The sequence below is a fragment of the Podarcis bocagei genome (genome assembly GCF_964188305.1).
Source record: "Podarcis bocagei genome assembly, chromosome: 6".
Taxonomy (NCBI): domain Eukaryota; kingdom Metazoa; phylum Chordata; class Lepidosauria; order Squamata; family Lacertidae; genus Podarcis; species Podarcis bocagei.
This window is the reverse complement of record NC_138130.1, coordinates 40509968-40526044: the sequence shown is the minus strand read 5'-3', so window position 1 is coordinate 40526044 and position 16077 is coordinate 40509968. Positions and strand designations below refer to the sequence as shown.

Here is a 16077-nt window from a genome sequence, read left to right as displayed (position 1 = left end):
CTCCCCCCTCCCACCCTCTCTCTCTCTCTCTCTCTCTCTCTCTCTCTCTCTCTCTCTCTCTGGAAGTCACGCCCATTCATTTCCTGGCGTGATTCCGTCCAATCCTACCGCGCGCGGCCTTTCGCTTCTCCATTTGCGGCCCCGCCCATTTCGTTTGCTACAGCCAATGGCGCTCGGCTTAATGACGTAACGTGACTCCATTCCCAGGATTCTTTCGTTTGGCGGGATTGTTCGGAGCTTGAGGCTCCGGCCGCTAGTGCTGTTGCTGGCGGGGAATGAAAGGCGCTCCCGCGGTCTCCTCGCGCGTTGTGTTGAGGCTCATCGGGTCCTTCCCCCTTTGCTCATTCAGATCAGTGGGACCTACTTCCAAGTAAGTTCGCCTAAGGTTGCTCCTTAGTATTCCTACAGAGGGATGCCGACCAGGATAAGGATGGAGATTTCACTCCCTTCCCTTATGCATGCCAGCGTGCCAGGTGTGACCTGGGGGGTGGTTTACAGAACTAATCCCACCCGCTCACAGAGAGGGATTAGGTTGACAGTGCTAAAGTCAAGTGATTCTGAGGAGGCAATCTGAACACCTCTTAACTGGGAATAAGTCCAATTGAGTTCAGTGGGGCTCCCAGCACAGACTACATGCTTGAAACTTGTATTCTGTATTTTGTACCCAATAGTATTCCACCTGTGTTCTCCTTGCTGCTGCGTGGAACAGCGCATGAATCAGACCTTTGGATTTTGCAAGCAAAACATTTTAAACTTACTTAACAGAGTGTGGTCCGTTTATTGCCAGAGCGCTAGAGAGAAGGGCGAGCTCTGCAAGCAAACTACAGTCATACCTCGGGTTGAATGTGCGTTCGAGTTGCGCTCCGCGGCAACCTGGAAGTAAGGGAGCGCGTTACCTCTGGGTTTTGCCGCATGTGCAGATGCTCAAAATGACGTCATGCGCGGAAGCGGCAAAACGTGACCCACGCAGATGTGCCGTCGCTTGTTACCTTCGCTTCAGGATGCGAACGGGGCTGCGGAACGGATCCCGTTCGCATCCCGATGTGCCACTGTAAATTATTTCCATCGCATGTTTCTGCTTAACTGTGACTGTTTTAAACCTTGCTGGGGACTCTCTCCAGCTGGAGAATGTGTAAAGCCCCACATTTTGAATCTAGGTGCCCAGCCAATTCTTTTATTTCTTACTCACACGTGAGTCAGATCTATTTTACTGCCACACAAACCAGAGAGAGAAAAGAGTGGTTGTAAGCCTATGTGTCATTTGTGTCCTGCACCATCAGATAACTAAGATCACATGTGCATGTACTTTTAGAATCACCATTTCCTTTAAAAAAGAAGATATGTGATCACTGGCTCTAACTCAGTGTGGCTGGGTTGGTTGAAATGGAAAAGCTCTTGTATTTTTTGTAGCTGTTCAGAAGAAAACTCTTTAGATTTTATCTCCCTTGATAGCATAACCAGCTGTAGTTGTTAAAATGTCAACTTCCACACAGTGATTAAAGTTACAGGCTTGTCTTCCTTCGCATCTGGTCACCTTGGAGCCTGTCTCTTGTATTCCAAAGCAGTAGTGTATCCCCTACGACATTCCTTTGAGGTTGCTATTGTATACTGTACTCATTTAACATGCGTACATGTGTACAGTGGGGCTTGCTTATGAGTAGACATTTTATAGGTGCCCACCGTGAGTCCCTTATCTCTGAAGGATGAAATATCTGAGAAACCGGATCATCTTTAGATTAGAATTTAGCTACGTATTTGTAGCACCATTACTTTTGCATTCCAGAGCAAGAAATGCCTTTAAGGCCTGTTGGCTGAGGTAATTTACATCCTGGGAAAAGCTTGATTATGCTGGACAGTTGTAATTTCCCCTGGCATTACATGTGGGATTTACTAGATTTCTGTGTCTAATCCTGATTAAAAATTGTCTGATTTCAGATATTTAGATGTTTGTCACTAGTGACGATTGGCTGGACTAATTCCAGGACTGGATTCAGTGGACCTTACTTCTTGAACATCTATAGGAATTGGCAGCTAAAGGTGGCACCCTTCTGCTTTAACTCATCGTTAAGTGTAAACAGTACATGGGTGAAAGCAGGGGACCTTACTCAGCCTCAATTGCAGCCTTCTGGGGCCACATCAGTGATAACAATTAGCCACCAATGATATGTTCTCCCTCCACTGTTGGAGGCAGCATGCCCCTGAATATTAGTTGCTGGGAATTGCAGCTGAGGGGAGTGTGGTTGGGTGTTGAGCAGAGTGCAGAGCAGGGCTGGTGAGAGATGTGGCCTGGGCAGCTTTCAAGGGCTCAATGGAGAGACTGTATTTGGCCCCCAGGCCTGAAGCTCCCCACCCCTGGGTTAAACACTGTAATCCTAGGTACAGTTATCAGGAAGTGCCCTCTTTACTTAGATAAACATATTTAGAATCCAGCTGGAAGTGTTTTGTTGAACTGAATTATTTGTGTGAATGTGACTTTTTTATGGGCACAGACTGATCCTTCCTTACTGAGGTTCAAATGATCTGCTTTCTATTGCTGTATTGCCAAACACTTATTATTTTTCAGATTGGAAAAATGCTGCTCAGATCAAATGCTACATTAAACAGAAGAATCATCCTACTGAAAAACAGGAGACTAACTCATGGTCTTCTTGCAGTGGACATATTTTAAGGAAATATGCTGATGGATCAGCAAGAGAAGTTGTTGTCATATAATGGGGAACTCCTGATTTTCCAGCTGTCAAAACTGAAATCCACACAAGGCGGTGGTACAAAAGTGATGAAATTGCACGTCAGGAGAATGTCATTTGACAGTTGTACTAAACAGTTTATTGAGACGTCTACTGGGTCATTTGGCGATTGTGAGGATGGTGTGGAAATGGTTCATTGCAGCTGTGGAACTGACTTCAGAACAGGAATCCTTCACCCTTGTGTTCTATTGAAAAAGAAGATGAAGAAGAACACAAAATATACTTTACTCTTGCTTCATAGCAGTAACAAATTCGAGCTGGTTCTGCATTTTAAATTGGATTATGAACTGAAAGAACCCATAAAGTTGCTTTCTGGCCCAACGGTTTTATGGAGCCATGCAAAAAGCCTGTTTCACATTTCTCCCCAAACTTGCACTCTTTTATGTGCCCCTGTTCAGCTTTGTTCCATCAAATGGGCGGGTGAGATTAAGGGTGAGGGTGCTGTTGTTCTGGGAACAAGAGCTGCTTGTTTGACAGACGGAGGCAACGGGCAGAGTGTTCCCAAATCAGATGCATTCATCTGGGGTACTGAGTGCTTTGCCTATGCAGTGGAGAAACAGCAAGCGGTAACAAGGGCCACTTTTGTTCCTCATGCTTATGGCGGTGTGGTATCGTGTGTGCACGTTTGTGAAGTCGATGCCGTGAGAAGCAAGCTCAGGACGTCAGTTGTCGTAGTCACATGCAAAAGCCAAGTCATCGTTTTCCAAGATGGTCTACCAAAAGATGTTCACCAGCTTCCATATGAGAATCCTTGTTCTGTACAGGTAGCAGCAGTGGAAGGAAACAGCCAGTTGGTGGTTGTAACCTTTGCTTCAGGAGATGTGTGTGCACTATGGAAGCGTAATTTACAGGTATTGATCTGATACTTTGTTCTTAGGCTTGCAAAGGTTCTGCTTTCTTATGTTATGCAATATGCTCGACACAAATCTCTGCAGAAACTGATGCACGTATTGAGTGATTGAGCTTGCCTATATTCTGTTTTCCACAATAGGCAGGGCCCAAAGCGGCTTACAGCAAACATTCAAAACATTGTATTTCCAGTGCTCTTTATTACAAATAGAACATATCAGTAAATTCAAAATGACAAAAAATCCAGACACAATTTGGAAAACACAGAATAAATTCAGTATTACGAAAATGATACCAATTGAGTCTTAAGAACATAAATACAAAGCAAAATAAGAGTTAACAAACAATACAGTTTCTAGTACTGGTTTTACTGCATTCCAGGGAGCCTGGCTACCCATAAGTTCAGAGGTGATGGCAAACAGCTGGTATACAGGCTAGATGACAAAGCTGGCTCCCACATCTCTCCTCCAGAGGAGGATTTTCCTAGCAGTTGAGATGAATAGGGAAGCCTTTTGCCTACATGGAAGCTTCAAATGCATACTGGATTTCTGATGTTGCAGAACCTCTTGTGTGTAATAGGGGTAGTGAGATGTGCTGGGGCTGATGCCAACCTAGGTGTCATTCTACTTTCTTTGAAAGTCATTCCTCTTAACCCAGAGCTCATGGTAGTTACTCCGTGTTGAAGCTCTCTGTGGAGTCATGGAGGCAATTTTGAAATAATTTTATAACTTGTTCCAGGGCTGAATATATGTAGATGCTGGGGCTAAGTCCTCACTCAAATGAAGTCCTGAACAAAGGCACAAAACCAAATACTTGTGTGTTCAATGAACGTAGGTGCACCAGAAATAAATTTCAGAAGAATGAAACAAGTTTTAAGTACAGTGGTACCTTGGGTTACATGCGCTTCAGGTTACAGACTCCGCTAACCCAGAAATATTACCCTGGGTTAAGAACTTTGCTTCAGGATGAGAACAAAAATCGTGCTCTGGAGGTGCGGCATCAGCAGGAGGCCCCATTAGCTAAAGTGCTGCTTCAGGTTAAGAACAGTTTCAGGTTAAGAACGGACCTCCGGAACGAATTAAGTATGTAACCAGAGGTACCACTGTATGCATAACATAGCAGATGATAAAATGTCCATGCTCCATCTCCTAAGGATGGATTCACGCAATGTTTGTTGCTCTTGAAATTAATTGAAGAATAAAATTGCTTGAAATGTCTGTTATAACTGTAGTTGGTGCATTGTGGTCTTGTTGCTGCTGCACCATACTAACTTAAGTTGTCTAATATGAAAATATTTTCATTTCATGTGCATAATGTAGATATTAACGAAATGAAAACATTTCCAACGTCACCTTACATTGCAGGTGGTTTCTTCCTGGAAAAATGTGAGGTCTATTCTGGTAGATGATTTTGTTGGCATTGGAACGGAACAAATCTTAGTTCTTCTAAAGGCTGACTCCATCTCAGAAAGTTTAAATACATTTCAAATATCCAATTTTGGAAATGTACACCATGTGGTAAGATTTACTGATTGGGGAAATTGTTGGGAAAGGTTTCGGTAAAAGGTATCAGGCAAAGAGTCATTTGCTTCACGGCTTGCTTTGATTCAAATTGAGGAGGTTTGGAAGAAGGTATGCCTTGCAGAATCAAATGCCTTTCATAACTCTACAGTGACCTTGTTTTGACATAATGCTGAACCATGCTTCTGAGAACCTTTGTCTTGCATATGCTCCCATCTCTGGAATGGCTACAAGGAAGAATTCCTTTTTAGATGAACTGCATTCTGCAGAGTCATCCAAATTCAAATGAACCGGTTAATCTTAACTGTGGTCTGTTGAAACAACTCAACTTAAAAGAATAGTTTCTGAAGTTAAGTTGTTTCAATTAAGCACACTGAAGATCAATGGCACATGAAACTGGTTAATCTGAAACAGGAACAGAAGCTTCTGATCTTGTGGAGGTGAGATGGGAAGTGCTTGAGCCTAATACTTAAAGCTTACCTAAGAACAAGCTGCAGTTATGTCCAAACCAGGCTACTAAAGGTAAAAGTACCCCTGCCCGTACGGGCCAGTCGTGTCTGACTCTAGGGTTGTGCGCTCATCTCACTCTAGAGGCCGGAGGCCAGCGCTGTCCGGAGACACTTCCGGGTCACGTGGCCAGCGTGACGAAGCTGCTCTGGCGAGCCAGCACCAGTGCAGTGCACGGAAACGCCGTTTACCTTCCCGCTATAAAGCAGTACCTATTTATCTGCTTGCATTTTAGGGGTGCTTTCGAACTGCTAGGTGGGCAGGAGCTGGGACCGAAAGACGGGAGCTCACCCCGCCGCGGGGATTCGAACCGCCGGCCATGCGATCGGCAAGCCCTAGGCACATGAGGTTTTACCCACAGCGCCACCCGAGTCCCTGACCAGGCTACTATGTACTATCAATCTCATCTTTCAACTGAAAACCAGTAGATGTGTAGAATATTTTTTTAATGGTTGGAGTATAATTAAAGTACATATATTTTAATAAATCCATATTGCATCAAATCTACAATATTATAATTATATGTAACATTTATTATAAAAATACAGAAATGTAGGCTTTGAAGTGGATACAATTGTCATTTTCACTTGGGTGGCTTTTACTTGGTCCTTGTGTGGCTCAGTTTTCCACATCCGTGCCTCGCTTACTTTCAGGCATAGAGTTAAATATGTTTTGCCTGTCTTTAGAATAACATAAGCTATGAAGATGACTCACATTCTACACAAGAGCTACAAAAGAACCACTTCCTTACTATCAAAGGACTTGAAGCAAGATTGCAGGTTTGGATCCATTATCTGCCTCTTGATATGTCTTGACAACTCGGGGTTTGTTTTGTATTAACAAACTTTCATGCAGTATAAACTCTGTTTTGGATCATTCCATTTCGTTGATGTTTGCAAATGCAGAACCAGGTAGTCGTACTGAGTATTCCCTGCTATAATTACTGTTGAGTTGTCTTGAGGGAATCTTAACTTACTGGAGTGTTTGGTGTCTAAACACCTCGCTGTATTCTGTGGGGCTTACTCTCAGGTATATGTGCACAGGGCTATAGCCTTGCTCTCTTCAGGTTTTGAAGTACTGATAGCCATCACTAGTTTGTTTGGAAGCTAGGAAAGAAAGGCTTATTGCCCATGATTCACTTTCCAACCCAAATTAAAACAAGGGATAAGCACTAGGAATTATTGTTGCACTGTTGTCTGGCCTCCTTCTCGTGCCTTGTATATGTCCTTGAAAACCTAATGTTGAGATGATGATGCTTTTCTTATTGTAGGTGCCTTGCTGCTGACTTTATTCTACATCAAGTTTTGTGGTTGTCTACTGTGGATGACACATATAACCTTAGCTGCTACTTTGCTATGAATTCCTATGAATCACTTATAAAGACCTTTGATGGGAACATGCCATTGGCCAGGAATTATAGGAATTCATTCATTCATTCATTCATTCATTCATTCATTCCCATTCAGCCTTTACTGGCATAATTTCTGCCAGTAAATTATGGGAAAAACGGGAGGGATACAGATTAGCAGTTTAGGTGTCCAAGGGATACATGCAAAGAACAAAAGGGTATTTACCATGTTTTTCGCTCTATAGGACGCACCGGACCATAGGAGGGGGAGAACAGGGGGAAATTATTTTTTTCTTGTTATCCCCCTCTAAAACAAGGTGCGTTCTGTGCGTTCAAGGTGCGTTCACCCGAAGCCTCCGGAGCCCAGCGGGAGTTCCCCCTGGGCTCTGGAGGCTTTGGGTTCCTTTTGACCTGCTCTTTGGGGCTGGCGGGGAGAAGCGCGCCGCCTTTGCGCTGCTCTCCAACTTGGTCTTTGGGGCTGGCGGTGGGGGGAAGCATTGCAGCCTTCCCCCCACCTTCGTACAGCCTGCGTAGCCTCCGCAGGGCAGCGGGGTGAAGGCAGGGCAGGAGGCTTTGCGCAGCTAACCCCAAGCTAGAACAGCGAGACGGAGCGCTGCGCAGCGCTCCATCTCCTTGTTCTGGCTTTGGGCTTAGCCGCGCAGCCTGCATTCGCTCTATAGGACGCACACACATTACCCCTTAATTTTTGGAGGGGAAAAATGCATCCTATAGAGTGAAAAATACGGTACATCAGCCTAGCTGAGGACGGGGAGTATAAAAGAAAGGCAGGTTACTGAAAGAAACTTGATGTCCAAAGTTCAGGTAACTGCACATTTTCTGCAGTGAGTAGCTACAGATTTTTCTCTGCATTGTCGGTTTCGTCAAATAATTATCACAGCAACCACAGAACTTCCCATTTCTATGTTAAGCCATGATTTATAATTTTATAACAATGAGAGAGGAATCTACGACTGTTAGCTCATATCGGTCTTTTAATCTCTTGCAAAAGAAAAGCATCTTACTCTTACAGTTTCGTCATCATCATGAATTTCTAACTCCTTTTGTATCCCATAGGCTGGTTTTGCTTCTGTTCGAGAGCTGCAGCAGCATTTACGGCTCAAAGAAAAGGTTCTGGTGGAAAGTTGTGGAGCATTGATTGACCTAGTTCAAGACCAAAGACATAGTCTTCCAAGTGCGGAAAAGGTATACTACATGAATATTTATTTTTTTCTGTAACAGAGACATGTTTGTTTAAAAAAAATATAAACAGGTTTTGTTTCCATTCTTCTATAATAGGTAGGGACACAGGCTTCCAATACTTTGCATAAGAGTCACTCATTGGTAGCTGTAACCATGTAAGAAATATTTCTTTATGTTTGGGGTCAACATTTTTCACTAAAGCCAAAAATAGCCAGTCTTTAAGGAAATACAGATACAAAATTTTGTTGCTAAAGGACATGACTATCACAGAAAGGTTCCTGTTCCATACATATATTTTCAGCTCAAAGCATTGCAGTCACTGGTTCCTTTCCATAGTTTATGTGGAGTAATACAGAACTCTATCTGTTCACCAATGGGTGGAATTCTCTCTCAAATTAGAACAAAGGAACAATTCAAAATGGGCGAGTTTTTGAAGTTGTCAGGTAGGTAAATAGCTGCAGCTGTGGATTGGGGAAAAACCCTATAGAGGGTTATGGAAACTCTTTAGCATATTTTTTGTTGTAAAAGTGGCGTGTACCATACTGATTAATCTTTTAGCTGAAATATATGAAGAATAGTAGTATTTTCCTGGTTCCGGAATTGTTTGAACTATGACACAGGCTTGTTTTGGGCATATGTGTAGATGTGTGTATCTTTTCTTGAAAGGCAGGTCTTGTTTCCCTCTGGGATGAACCATTGGATAATGGCACATCAACTCCATCTATAGACAAAGAGCAGCTTGTGCAGGAGGTTTGGTACCGTGTGGTGGAGGACAACTTAGTCGTTGGAGTGAAACTAATGGACACATATGACTTGTAAGTTGTATAAATCTTATACATTAACTATCGATAAATGCTGCTATTGGTAGAGATTATATACCCTACAACTGAAAAATTGAAAAATACAGTGGTACCTTGGGTTACATACGCTTCAGGTTACGTACGCTTCAGGTTACAGACTCCGCTAACCCAGAAATATTACCTCGGGTTAAGAACTTTGCTTCAGGATGAGAACAGAAATCGGGCTCCGGCGGCGCAGCAGCAGCAGGATGCTCCATTAGCTAAAATGGTGCTTCAGGTTAAGAACAGTTTCAGGTTAAGAACGGACCTCCGGAATGAATTAAGTACTTAACCCGAGGTACCACTGTAGAAAATAGAAAAGTTAAGAATGGCTCCGAACGAAAATGCAAAAAAAATCCCTGAGTTGGATGAATGTATATTAGATTTATATGGTATAAATGCAAGGTACATTTTAGTGTCTGTTTTTGCTGCTATGAAGAAACTGTAAATCTCGAGTATATCAAGAGAAGATCACAGTACACTGCCATTCCTGCATTTGTTTTTTGTTTCTTAAGTCTGCATTTTTCTTTTTTTGAACAGGCTGCTCAGTGACGTCCGTTTATCTTTGGTAATGGGTCGTAAATGCCCTTCGGCTTTTCCAGCTAAGTGTCGCTGCCGTGTAGTTGCATTGAAGAAAGCTGCGCTGGCAGAATCTGCATCCCATTGGCAACTGGAGCCTCTGCTTAAAAGGATCAAGCTCGATTGCCATAATGGGAAGGAGTGCAATGGGGAACCTTCTCAGGTGAAGGTGGATAGGACAAAAACATTCACTGCAGTTACCCAGCTGTCCCCTTTCTTAGCATTGCATGAAGCAGGCTGCGTGGTACTGTTACATGCTACTAAGAGAAGCTGCAGAGATGACGAACGTCTGCAGAAAAGCAAAAGAATGACTTTATTGTGTGGGAAGATTTTATTAAGTTTGGCTGAGATTTCCGCTGGAAAACGTTCGATAAATCTAAAAGATTATAAATACACAGGTAAACTTTTTATGCAGGGATTGGTAGCTACTTGCTGTACTTTTGGGACTGATTATTTAAAAGCTAGAACTACGGGTTGTTGTTTTTCAAGCTTACCTGCTGTAGTATAGGAAATGTTGACCTTAGTTAGCAGACCTGAACAGGAATTGAACCCAGAACAGGTTCACTTGTTTTCTGACTTAGGTATTTTGCCAGTTCTGTCCCAAAGAGCTGAATAGGTGGCAATAGTTTTCTTTAGAGCCAAAACATTACCGTATTTTTTGCTCTATAAGACTCATTTTTCCTCTCCTAAAAAGTAAGGGGGAAATGTGTGTGCGTCTTATGGAGCGAATGCAGGCTGCACAGCTATCCCAGAAGCCAGAACAGCAAGAGGGATTGCTGCTTTCACTGCGCAGTGATCCCTCTTGCTGTTTTGGCTTCTGAGATTCAGAATATTTTTTTTCTTGTTTTCCTCCTCCAAAAACTAGGTGGGTCTTGTGGTCTGGTGCATCTTATAGAGCAAAAAATACGGTACTTTAAAAAACAATGGAACACCTAACATTTCTCCCCGTCTCTTAAACAATATCTCTTCTCTTTCTCATTCCACCCCACTCTGATCTGGATGAAAGCTTCAAATTTAATTTGTGTCACTAGGAAGATGACTTAATAATTCTGAAGCAGCCACCTGAGCGACAAAGAGGTTGTTCTTGATTGGTTTTAGGGATGGTATGCAGGATGTGGGAGGGATGTTGTCGCCAAACAAGCACTGTTACACTGATTTTAAATTACTTGTTGACTGGCACCAAGAGTTTACAATAGGGCAGCAAAAATTAACCACAAATGCCTTCCTATCATAAAATAAGCTAGTCTAAAGGAATGCAATATCTAGATCTTGGATTTGATCTCGGATTTTGCTTAATTGAAGGATTTAAAATGAAGGGGAAACAGTTGAAGGGATGCTTTGAATGCCCTGCACACCGTTTTAATTCCACGAATGCTTTTCTGCCCCTGCTGCAGGCTCCATAAAAGATCTTGTTGCACTTTGTGCAGCATCACACAAGGTGTCACTTCAAATAATTTCCTCTGACTATACATTGATTCACATAAAAACATGGCTGCAGGAACAAATGGAGTGTGCAGCAATAAAAGAATATCCTGATACTTTCATCTCTTGTAAATCCGGAAATCTGAATGGCACTGTCTTCAAGTGGAATCTCAAAACACCGTTCGAAGGAACTTTAACAGTATTTTACAGGTAATGGCAATTGAAAAGCTGGAGATACCTTTCTCACCTCATTTTGCCTCGTGAGCATGACAGCTATAGAGGTTGCTGTGCTAGCAATCTAAGACCATTTTGAATAGCTGTGCTATGCTAGCTAGATGAGTAGGTGATTGGATTCTCTTGTAAACATTTTAAGAGATCTGCATAGGTGAGCATCGAAGACCCCACAACTATAATTACAGCGGCTTCATTCAATGAAGATCATATAAACTTGAAACAAGACACCTTGTGGAATTTTCAGAACTAACATTGCTATCTACCTTATGGAAACATATGATGTTCCACTTTGAATTTGGTATTCAAGCAAACCAGGTAGAAGCAGGTGGGCACAGCCATAGAAAATACGCGTAACTTCCTTAGAATTTTGCTCAGTCATTTTAGAGGATATTTTTTACGGGACAGGTTTTCACTGAGAGGATATTTTTTACGGGACAGGTTTTCATGCTCAGGGAATATTCTTCAAAGTATTCTACCTTAGAAAGAGCTTTTAAATGCAATAAAATACTGAGTTGTGAAACAGATATCTGTTATGGTTTAATTCACTTATGTAAACATGTTTATATCCTAATTCACATAGGGTTTCATTGCCTTGGTCATGGAACTCAGCTCACTGAATAGCTTCAAAGAACCTCATTTTCCCTTTCAAAGATTACTAATACCAAACATACTAAACTCAGTCACAATGCATATTTTGAGCACAATATTTAAACAGATTGTTTAAGTAAAAGCCAGGCATGGGGAACCCACAGTCCCCATGGGCTCCAACTCTCATCCCCAGCCGTCATGGTCAACAATCAGGAAGATAAGAGTTGTGGTTTAGAGGACTGCAAGTTCCTCCTCCCTGCTCTAAACCTTAATTGTAACTTCTCAGGGAACATTACTGTCAGTATAACTTGCTTAGCCCTGCTTGCTTCTGCCTTTACCCATACTTCATATTTGTTCCAAATTCCCTTTTTCACCTTTAAGTACGGTGCTTCATGTTCTGAATAGCTTCTGGCTTACATTTAAACTTCTGCTGGTGAATTTTTATGAACAATGATAACTGACCTTTTTTTTTTTTTTACAAATCTGCTTTACAGACATCAAACGATTTTGTTCCAGTGCCTTCATAACCTCACCGGATCGTTGCCACCAGCCTGTAAGATAAAACCACTCAGGGTAGGGAGCAAGAAGGTACTTGCTGAGCAGCTTGCACTAACTTTAGAAAAGGAAATGGTCACTCTCCGGCAAGCTTCCTCCGCAGCTCTAAGCCAACCTGAAAACCACATGTCTCTGATTTATGAGGAGAGCAAAGAAGCAAGTAGCGTCTCTGCGGTGCAACAGTTCAGAGAGCAGTTTCAAAGGGAGCAGAAGCAATGCATGCTGGGTATGAACCGAACAGTGGGTGGTGCCTTGTACCGGAGACTCGTTTTGAATGTATTTGAATCGCAGCTGAATTCTGACACAATTGCATGGCAGTGCTCATTACTCAGCAAACTTCTTTGACTTATTTCTTAGCCAAAGCTATAATGTGACGCACTTCACATTCCTATTTATGATTAAAATGAAGAATCCATTAGTGCTCTTATTTCTGTTCAGCTAGTGATCAATTGCAAGGGAATTATTTTGCAACGTTTCAAAGAGCTATAGTGAATGCCTGCCTGAACAAAAAGTATGGTGGTCAGTAAACTGCCTTCTGTCAGTATTCTGTATTGAGACTCCCCATGCTTGTGCATCTCTACTTAGAGCAACAGGTTGGGAAAGAGAGACAGAGGCCTTGATTTGCTGTCACCTGCCTTCCTCTGTTTCGCCCACACTGCTGTTTTGCGTGCCCAACAGATTTTTAAAAATCTGTATTTCACCATAGCTTCGGAAAAGATCCTGCATCATAAACTCTGCACCCTGATACAATGGGAGAGTAAGGGTAGCCATTGTTTGTTTTTTCACTGAGCGAATTGGTTGCCCAGCAGCTTGCTATTCTAATTAGGTCACAGAAGTACTGTGGCCAGAATACTCACTGAAAATGAGTTGGCAAGAGGTATTTCTACAATTTTTCAAAACTGCATTTCAATACATTTCTCAATACATACATGGGTACACTTCTGCTGTTCCATGAACAAAGATACCCAGAATATATTTCCATTAGGTATCTTTTAAACTTCTATGCATACTTGTGCAAGGAATGTTGCAGATGTTAGCCAACCTGTTGGCACGTCCCAAAGTCAGCCTCTGTTTCATGCTTCTCTGTTTCCAAAAGCCTTTCTCCAATAATACTTCTTTCCAATAGCTCCATTGCACTTATTTCTCTTCGGACACTTTTTTATCTTTTTATTGTGGTGGAATAGAAGCTTTCCACTCATCTTTACATTTGATTCTATTGACTACAGTTGGAGAATGCGATGCACAATATACATCGCATTTGTGTTTTTATAGACTGATACTAGAGTTGCTGAGCAACCGAAAGCTAGCAACATAGGCAAACCAGATTCTTGGCTTTCTAACAAATGTTAAATCTCAGCATGTCTAGAGACAGGCTGGTTTTTTATATTTGCCTTACTTGTTTACATGCATGTTGTAACCTGTTTTTTAAGCTACAGTAACAGGAAACTTGATCACGCCACCTATTAAATATCATCAAACTTCCCAATAAACATTGTTTATTCCATATTGGGATTACAGAATTGTTCCTCATTTCATATATCGGTGCAACGAAACAGTTTCCTTGCAGCTGTGCAGAGAGCTGAAAGCTCATTAATAATCTTCATACGCTAAACGCTGTTTTTAATGGGTTTCCAAATCTCTGCTCAAACCTATACATTATGATGGCTATTTAGTGTCATTCTTCTCAATAGGTCCCTTAGATGTTATGTTCTTCAAATGGGGCCTGCTGAAAAATATTTTGGATTGGGAGTCTTCCTGTTCAGGGTTCTTGCCAGCCAGCCACGCTCTCTCTTCGTTCCGTGCCCTCTGCTCCTCCTCTTCACAATTTTCTGCTTTTCTCTGCAACAGTCCCCTTCTATTCCAGGAAGCATGTTCAGTCTTTCTCAAGCTCTTCTGTGGGTTTTTACCTTTCATAGTTTTTTTACTGTGCGTCTGCAAACCTTGAGGTTTTCCCCACGGCTGTTGTTACCTCTCATATGGTTCTGGCTACGTAAGGGTCTATCCTTTATAGAAGAAGCCTGTTTCTTCAAATTTATATACTTATTTTAAAATTGTTTTCTTCATGTAGAAGAGATGGAGAGGGGGAAATACAGAATATTGTAGGCTATCGCTGCTGCTTTTGCTAGAAGCATAGTGAGCGACAACTTTCTTAGGGCTGGGTTTACATGTGTTGCAAAAAGATGTTAAGCTTTTGATAACTACCCCATGTAAGAAACTGCCTGCAAATACGAAGAAATATCTGACGGCCATTTGAGTGACTCTTTGTTAGCTTTGACTGGCAATTTTCTGAAAGCATTATCATGCACTTGTAGAGAGTTATCCATTAAATACTTTTGAAAGTAGCATTCTGGTCATTGGTTTGATATGTGGAACGAACTGAGTTGATAAAAGCTGTTCATTTTTGTACTTGTCACTGAATGACTGAATGTGTTGTGCATCAAAAGCACTGCTTGGGTTGAAAAGGATCCTCAAGAATTTCAAACCGTAGTTACTTTTATGAGGCTTCTGGCCTTTTAACCTGGCAAGACTTCAAGCAAACATCTTCATAAACTCAAGTAACTTCTCAGGTTCACCAGTGCTTCTCACGGGCTGCAGAGCCTGCTTCATTGCACCCCTGAGTACACATAAATGCTTCTGTGAGCTCTTGCTTCTGGGTAGAGGAAAAGTGCAGAAATAACTGCTTAACGGGTTAGTATCTCCCCATATTTCCCAATCGGCAACTTCTATTTCGGAATAATCCTGCAGTTCGATTAGGTTTTTATTGTGGGCATTCCCTTGTCCCTCAGTTCCACAGATTAAAACGATTGCCAGGTCATTATAATGCTTGGCTCAGGAGTGGGAGTCTCTGCAAAAACCAGCGTCCATGTGGTCAGTCATCGCATGCGGTATTTTAAAGGTTACATCAAGCTAACCTTATTCCATCTGCTGATTTGCTTACTTCATTGGTGTTTCTCCAGTGTTTTGAAGGGAAGCACAACTTAAAAAATAAAAAAGTCCTTGTGAATGTGCACTGATCCTTGCAGGTGCCTGTGGATGTCTGTAGCCTGCACGAGACGGCAGTTCTTTCTGAACTCCCTTCTTTTCAAATTGCTTTGGTTGACGCATCATTCACAGGGTCCTCTAATCCATTCTAGGTCACTTGCAAAAGGACACTCAGTTTAGACAAGTCTTGCCTGGGTTAGGATAAAGAGGGGATGCCACCTGCCTCAGCATCCAATCCTTCCCTAGAACATCACTAGCTGACTGATAGTGTGGTTGGTAAGGAGACTTAACCATCCCGTTCCTAGTAATGCATGAGGATGCACTGAATTTTGCCACTTTGGTACTGATTTAGTAGTTAGTGGAATCTGACAAAAGGATGGAGGTTATCAGAACTGCCTGGGAATTCAGTTTAAATGGGGGCGTAATATATAAGGAATGTCCTCAACTGTTTTGATTCCCAATTGACGAGCAGGCGCAGTGGTTACAAGCGGTGTGTATGTGTGTGTATGTGTATCTCCCAGCAGAGCAGATGGCAAGGCATTAAAGGAGGCCAAAGTGAAAGCTCTATGATATTTGGAAATTTCTAGAGCATAAAGATAAGCAGCTGGAACGAAGGTTTTGCTACAGTCTCCAGCTGCCTGGCAGCAAAGCTTAGTCTTTTTGCAGGGCTACATCCCAGATTAGTTTAGTTGTGCCCTTAGTTCTCA

General features: G+C 42.2%; 1 protein-coding gene across 2 annotated transcripts; it reads left to right on the top strand.

Moving 5' to 3' along the window:
* Positions 1-75: 75 nt before the first annotated feature.
* On the top strand, positions 76-14733 carry FANCB (FA complementation group B). Of its 2 annotated transcripts, XM_081198109.1 has the most exons (10): positions 76-370; positions 1936-2037; positions 2564-3598; positions 4961-5113; positions 6310-6402; positions 8046-8174; positions 8838-8986; positions 9551-9987; positions 10984-11221; positions 12328-14733. In XM_081198109.1, exons 3-10 carry the CDS (start codon positions 2675-2677, stop codon positions 12731-12733), a joined length of 2529 nt encoding a protein of 842 aa, XP_081054235.1. In that variant the 5' UTR covers positions 76-370; positions 1936-2037; positions 2564-2674; the 3' UTR covers positions 12734-14733. The 2 variants fall into 2 exon arrangements, with proteins under 2 accessions (XP_081054235.1, XP_081054234.1); XM_081198108.1 differs by lacking the exon at positions 1936-2037 and having other exon boundaries at positions 77-370.
* Positions 14734-16077: the final 1344 nt, after the last annotated feature.

What these genes read in the sequence shown, in the direction of transcription:
- FANCB (XM_081198109.1), top strand. Translation starts at nt 2,675, where the DNA reads ATGCTGATGGATCAGCAAGAGAAGTTGTTGTCATATAATGGGGAACTC. An exon ending in TTGGAAATGTACACCATGTG is followed by an intron (nt 5,114 to 6,309) that starts GTAAGATTTACT and finishes GCCTGTCTTTAG; the next exon opens with AATAACATAAGCTATGAAGA. An exon ending in GTCTTCCAAGTGCGGAAAAG is followed by an intron (nt 8,175 to 8,837) that starts GTATACTACATG and finishes TTTTCTTGAAAG; the next exon opens with GCAGGTCTTGTTTCCCTCTG.